At 51.6% G+C, this 7,500-nt stretch overlaps 1 protein-coding gene across 1 annotated transcript in view; it reads left to right on the top strand.

Moving 5' to 3' along the window:
• Positions 1–7,500, top strand: part of LOC131207929 (potassium voltage-gated channel protein Shab) — a 31,544-nt gene that overhangs the window by 1,483 nt on the left and 22,561 nt on the right. The window contains exon 2 of the mRNA XM_058200568.1: positions 1–81. This exon is cut by the window's left edge and continues 454 nt beyond it. Coding sequence (XP_058056551.1) covers positions 1–81 — 81 coding nt within the window. The remainder of the gene's footprint in view (positions 82–7,500) is intronic.

Raw genomic sequence — 7,500 nt, 5'->3', positions numbered from 1 at the left:
TTCGGGGACGGCAAGTGCGCCCAGTACCAGAAGTACCTCTGGGAGCTGCTGGAGAAACCCAACACCAGTTTCGCCGCCAGGGTAAGTGCGGAGCGGGCTTGCTCCTCATCCAGCGGTCCGGTGGGAGGCTCCCGAGCCTGTGGAACCAGTGGAGTCGATCCACAGCCCGTTCCGGGTCGATCGGAACCCGACAGTCTCTCGCAGTCTCACATCTCGCCCAGACATTCCATCCATCAGCCGACACGCCTTCATCGCCTTCATCGTCCCGTTCCTGTCATCTTCAGTTCTTCCGCGTCTTCGGGATGTCCGTCACCCAGCAGGGAAAGAACACACAAACTTGTCACGATTTCTGTCCGCAGCGCTGCACTTAGCAGCCCTCGCCAATGCGAACCCGGAAACATGCAGTCTGACTTTCTGAGTCCGCGTGCCGGATGCAGTGGACCGGTTAGCAGCTGTTGGCTGGGAGTCGACTGGGAGTTGCGGGACATGCTCTTTTATTTGGCATCGGCTCAAAAACAATTATCCTAAAAGCCGAGCCGAGCCGAGTGGTACAATGTGGCGCAGTGCCGCGCGATAACATTTAGATGTTGTTTTGGACCCACGGAGCTACCTCCCTGAAGGGCACCCAGAGAGCCGGGAGCATATGCTTCAGAAATGTTGCCACCCTTTTTGATCTACTTTTTAATGAAGTGAGGGGCCCCAAGTGGGGAGCGTGGAAAATAGGCAAATCCCAAAGTGACATTCCTTCAACCGGGAAACGGGTTTGACATTTGCCAAACGTCAACTGTCAGTTGATGGTGCTTGACTCGATGTTTTGATGGTTTTTTGCGAATTATTTTGGTACTTTTCGCGGCCTACAGCGGTTTGTGGCCTTTTAGACGAGCCGTTTGAGTTGGTAAGTTGGGAAGGCACCCTATCTTGGCCGAAATCAATTACTTAAAATCAATATCGGATTTTCGAACCGTTTTAGCGAGCGATTGAAATTTATTGCCACCGGGGTCCCTTTGAACCCGCTGGCCCGCCCTGCCTAATGCTACTAATCGTGTTAGGGTGAGCTGGTTCAGGAAGACGAACACGATTCCGGACCGTGTCCTGAGTTGATCGGATTACACGCTCGCATTAGCCTAACGACACAGAGTCGTAATGTCGTAATGGTGCATCACAAAAAGTGCACAAGCCTCGGCGCTGGCGCTGGATCGGATAACAAATTGACTTTTTAAATCCTTCGGGGCGTCCCGCCCCGCGGGGTGAAGGATTGCCCCGAGCACAATGAGGATATTGTTTTTCCGCCGTTTTGCCAACATAAATCTGACAATCCTCAGGCCAGTCTCGGGAGAGAGCAAATAATCGATGACTTCTCCCGTTACAACGACGGTGCGGATGAATTTGACTAATTGAGCCGGGATGCAGGTTTGCATCCCGGAGGACCTTCCGGGAAGCTTCCGGGTTGGCAGCTCATTTCGTTGATTGTGGTCCTCTGTCGGAGTGACATTCGGTCGCCTGGGGTCACTCAAAATGGGTGCATTAATTGCAAGCACCAAACTCACCGGTACACTCTTGGGGAGCATGTAAAATGAACGTTAAAATAATTGGCCTGTCGACTGTGGGAATCCGGCAGTCCCCGGTGAACTCACTTGAATCGGTGCCCGGGTAATGTAAATTCTAGGAGTTCAGCAATAACTGCCTGGTGGCAGAACCAGTTGACTAAGAAGCCAACACACCGTGGCGTCCGTTCACCGAAGTGAATGAATTATTAATCGGTGTGGCGCCGGTAGTTTAGACATCGTTCGATCTTGCGGGATCCACGGCAAGTTCGGTTTGACGAACTTGCGGACCCGGTCCCGGAAACTTCTTCGTAACCGGTGCCACCGAATAGTTTCTAGCGATGGCTAGCAAGCTCCACGATGATTATGACTAATGAATCGCTCGTCAATGAATGGCCGACGACGGACTAGACTCACCGTCTGGAGACGGCGAAAATGTCGTGCATAATTAATGGCCACAATCTAAGGAAACCCGGAATAAGGACCTCTCGGTCGCCAAGCGTGCACCGGCCACTTCGGGGCTCTATTAGGCTCGAAAGTGGGCAGCCATTTGTTGGCGTACCAGCGGCGGACCAGGACTAATGATGTTCGTCTAAGCGAGTTACTCTTCATCGATCAATTTACTTTTGGCGTGCGCGTGAGTGGCGGACAACCACGAGATGGCTCTGTTGCGTTAGGTCCCAACAATGAACGCCGGCACACAAGGCCGGCCATTATTAGCGATAAATTATTATTTCCTCAGGCCGCCGGCTACGCACCGGATGGCCGGGAACGGATGACGGAACGTTCGCACGGGGTAAAAATAGGTTACAGACGGCACAGACGTGCGTGGCCGTTCCGGAACGGCTGACCTAGTGCCGCCCGGAGGCACGATCCCTTTCTTCGTCGGTAGTCCCAGTGACCGCCAAAGATGGATGATGTTTTGGTTTTGTAATCACGATCATAATAATAATTGTACTGTTTATACACATACCATCGAAAAGATCGAAATTATCATAATTAAACACCAACACAACACACTCTGGTCCCCCTTTTTCTGTTCCAAAAGTGTTTGCTTTGTTTTTGACAACACCCGGATCTGTTTGCTACCGAAACTTGTCGTAACAGGTGACCATAGGAATCTCAACGGAATGACGATCGGTATCTCGATCCGTACCGTGTACCGACCCACCGACGGACTAATGACTGAGCTACGTTCGATAATGATTATGATTTGACATCGATACACGCCTTTTGCCGGCCATTTTCGTTTCCCCAAAAACCCTTGCGCGGGGTTCCCGTTTTTTGTTAGTCTTCAAAAGTAATTCTCTTTACCGATTAGGGGCAATTAGTGTCCCATTCTACTTATGCTTTTGTTGTGCGCCCGGGGCTTCGATATTACGTGACGCCGAACCGCCCCCTCCCCCTAACCGAACCTGATTTATGTTTGATATCGGCCGCGTTATGTTTTGCGTTATCAGTAAACCGTGCCGCAACATCGATGTTGTGTGGTCGTACCACTGTCGCTGTCGTTTAATTGTTTATTGTTTGCTAACCAATACAGGAGCACACTAACATATCCACACACACACACTAATGGAGGTGCCGATGGGGAGGTCTAGGTGGAGCCACAGTCCTGTCCCGGAGTCAATTTGGTCCAAACACACGACGGAGTCCAAACACTTCCGGTGGCTGTAACTCACCGTACAGAGACAGTATTATGGTCACACCATGCTTTTATGTTTCCTTCCCACATCGGACCCTCCATCGATCACCGCCGATCTCTCGCGCACACATACACACACTGATCTGTGACTAACCGAGCATAGAATCGAAAAAAAAAATGTTGCTTTTCAATGGTAGATGTTGTGTAACGATGTGTGTTGATATATTGTGTTTTGTGTGCTCTGCTACCGTACCCGGACCGGCCGGATCCTTGTGCTGACGGATCACCTCCGAAGGTTCCGAGGTCCTGGGAACACACTGGACGGTGTGCTATCAACCCAACTGGGTGGTGTAAATGGCCGCAAACCATACGCCCGGGTTTTGCGAGATTGGCCAGCGATAGCACCGTGTTTTCCACCCCAAACACAGTCAGCCTGCCCACCATTTCATCACCACCGTTCACTTCCGCCTTTCTATTGTTCCACTCACCCATACACGTCGTCGCACACGCATTTCCACTCCATTGTTCTCTCTGATTCGAGTTCTCCAACATTTGCCGGATTTGTGGGACGCGATTTTTGTACAAAGTTATTTGTTTCCCACCAACTCCTTGAGGGGAATGTGTTATCGTTTTCGTCTGTGTTCGCGTAACTAAATACTAAACCTAAGATTTACAGCGCCATATGAGAGGGCTTCGGGTCAGCGTGCAGCGTGAGACACCACAACAATCATCATCATCACCGTCATCGTCTTCGTCAGCGCCGGAAATGAAGAGGGCCCGCTCATGATAGCGCAGTGCCGAAGTCCTCTCTAGAGAGAAAGAGAGCGAGAGAGTGAGAGAGAGAGAAGAGAGAGCAGCTACTGGTTGCTGTGAAGCACACAATCACACTGACACAGACACACCTGTTCGGAATGGGCAAACGCGATACGACCAGGCGGCAGGCGTGCTGTAGAATCCTCTGTTGACGACGAAAACTTTGTGTACGAAACACGGAGCGCACCCCCTAATAAGCGTGGACCCCGTGGTGTGGTCCGAAATCCGGGGAAAAGCAGCCCCTCGCGCCCGCCTCACGTCCTCGCGCGGGCTGCTTTTCTGCCCGCAGCGTTCGCGGCTCGGGGCAGACTGCGTTGGCCCGGCGATGCCATCTCCTGCCGCGGGGAGCAGGGTACCAGCAACCACCCTCCGGCTACCCACCACCCACTTTCCGGGGACGGCAAGCCGATGTCCGCCAGACGCCCGGTCTCGGCCCCGCGCCGCAACGTTCCGGATTTCGCTGGTGCTGTGCAAGTTTTTGGTCAGTTTTCTTCCCATGTTTCGATGCCAAGACGCAGGACTAATGATACGAAAAGAAGAACAAAAAAGGAACTCCCTATCAAAAGATAATCCCAGCCCCTCTCGCTCCTCCCCAGAAACGGATCCCACCCGGTTGAACCAAACCCAGACCAAAAAAAAACGAAGGCGAAACGAAACCCGGCTCAATTTTTTGCTTTCCAAAACGCTGTCCCATTCGCTTTTTTTTTTCTTCCGTTCGTTCGCGATTCGCGGTCGTACCAGATTCCTTTGTTTTGTCCTGGCTTCGCGCCCCGTACCTTTCCGGCCTCCGGTAACCGGATTAACCGGGGAAACGGAGTTGCCCTTTCGTTTTATTCGGGAGGCTACCGATCTGCCCCAGCCGCCATTTGTTAATTCAGTAATCATTGTTGCTGGCCCCGGTTTTTTTGGGTGTCGGTGCTTTCCTTATCAAGTTGCCTGCGGGGCCAACACTCGCTCGTTGGAGTTTGAAAAGTTTAATCGCACGTACCCGCTATCTTCCGTTGGCGAATATTCGAATCGGACCTCCCGGGTTCTTCCCGTGTGCGCGTCGGTGTAGATCTCTTCCTTTCGGGCTCACCCGTTTTCGAACATTTGCCAAAATTCGCAAGGACCTTCGGGACCGCGTTCGGTGTCCGAAGGAAGCGGGATTCCGGGTTGACCATTCTTTCGTTTACTTTTGCTCGGTTCTCCGTTAACCTTTGTTCCGGATCTTTCGGATTGCCTTTTCCATTTTCCCTGGTTTTGTTTCGGTTTCGGTTAGAAAAATGCTCCCAAATCCCGAGCCCAGAGCCCAGAAGATTTTCGTGCCGCGTGTTTCACGTGCATTCCGGAGCCGTTCCCCGGAGTTGCAATCCGGTTCCACGCACATCCTTCACTCTCTACTGTCATCCCGTTTTACTCTGTTGTTGTGTGTATTTGTGGTAGCGTTTAAGTATTCTCTGTATCGCTGTTCGGGAATGCCGCCGTTGTGTTTCAGTGTATTGGAATTGGTTTTCTTTTTGTTGACTTTCGAATTTGCATCCATTGGGTAGAATTGGACACTCGCGACGGAGTGGATTAAAATGGTACTATTCATACAGAACACATACACACACACAACCCCCTCGATCCTTCCCTTCATCCTCGATCACCAGGCCTCCCCTCGATCAATTAGGCAACACAAACAGAAAACTGGAGCCAGCGAAGCGGCGAAGAGAACCAGCCATCCTCGGGTGCCCCCTCGGGGAGGGGCATCGGAACACTACAACCCCGCCGGCTTCACCACCCCACCCGACTCACACTACCCTCCCCCCCTCACATTGAACATGGTTTTTCCCCCCGGAATACCAAAATCCGACCACTGAGAAGGTTCGGTTCGGGGCACTCGATCGTACCTTTTCGTGTAGATATAATTTACGGCTGAGGTCAATCTTGCCAAACCTAACACGAACCACCACCGAACCCCTCTCGCCCACCCAGCCCCATGTGGTGGGCCGCCTCAGAACACTATCCGAGTCGCGAGTCGAGTCACGATTCATGTCACGGCGCGGTCTCTCTTATGCTTATGCTCCATGCTGCTTCGCTTCGTCCCTGCCAGACACACATACTGTACACACACACACACGTTATCCCGCTCATCCTGCCCGCCCCACCCCAGGAACCCGCTTCCGTCCACACGAACTACTGCCTCCCGACATTCATCCACAGGTACCAGGGAATCTCCAGGATGAAGATGTGTCTTTTGTTTTTCTTTCGGTTCGGTTCGCTTGATCGCGCTACGCCCGTGTATGCTTTGAGAGCGGAAAACATAAGTAACATAACAGTCCCTCCCTCAAGGCTCACCAATCTTCGCTACACACATACACCCCAAAACTGGTCTCAAAGTTTAGAAAACACAACAATCGAATCAACAACAAAAAGGAAACTATTTCCGGAAACTGAGCCGCTACTGCTGCTGCTGGGTGGTCTTATGCGTTGCTTCTGGCATGGATTGTATGCTGTAGATAGTGCACGTGCTTACGTAAAGTGTAGATAGCGCTTTGGATGTGCCGAATGATGTAGTTTGCATGCGCTTGTGAGCTGTATTTTTAGTCGCTTTTGCCCTTATTATTTAACATTCTTGTAGTGAATCATTTTTGCTGGTTTATATGCAATATAAAGTCCGACTCCAACCGTTTGCCAACCGGAGCGTAGCAGTAACAATTGCCCAGCACATGGTTGAGGGAGCGAACCGATTCGAGAGACCCTCACGTCGATCGTCCTAATGTGGTAACAATTTAATCGGAAACTATCAGTAAGCCCGGGGGCCGGTCCGGACTGTTTTCCGGCCATTTTCAAACACCGACGACGGACACGGAATAATGTTTCTTTTGCACCCCGACGTGGCGCCAGCCATTGTTTGTTTTATGCGTACGCCGATTTCGTGCCCAACATTCCACTCGTCCACGGTGCCGATGTTGTTGTCAATCGTGTGAAGCTCCGAGGTCCGCGAAGAAATGAAGCATCTTCTCGTGATCCGCACGCCGGAGACCCACCACCTGTTGGATGGTGCGAAATGGTGCACCTCGACCCCCCCACCCAGCATCTGGGCGGCCCCAATCGCGTGCACCTAATGGCTAATTAGTATGTAAATATTTACACAACCGGCCGTGGACCGGACCGGACCCGTTCGGTTACTTTCACCCCGGCGACCCGACGACTCGAGTGGATCGCATTTCAGTTCCGATCTCGATCGATCTCGGTTGATTTTTTGCTTCCCCTTCTTCTGGACTGTTGAAGAAGTATGTTTACAAATTTCCGGGCAATGATATTCGCCGTTCGATCGACCCGGTAAGTGGTTGCCGGACGTCTGCCGGTCTGCCGTCCCGACGATCTTTCGTCTTTTAATGGCCCACTTTATGCTGTGTGACACCCCACTGAGAGTGGGCCATGGGAATTCGGAAAATGCTTCAGATGTCTGATGATGATGTAGGTGATGTAGGTTTAAAATGATTTAACTCTTTTTATAAACTTTCATAA

Source organism: Anopheles bellator, chromosome 1 (assembly GCF_943735745.2).
Source record: "Anopheles bellator chromosome 1, idAnoBellAS_SP24_06.2, whole genome shotgun sequence".
In the NCBI taxonomy this organism is placed as follows: Eukaryota; Metazoa; Arthropoda; class Insecta; order Diptera; family Culicidae; genus Anopheles; species Anopheles bellator.
Note: the sequence above shows the minus strand (reverse complement) of the source record. Positions and strands in the feature narration are given on the sequence as shown.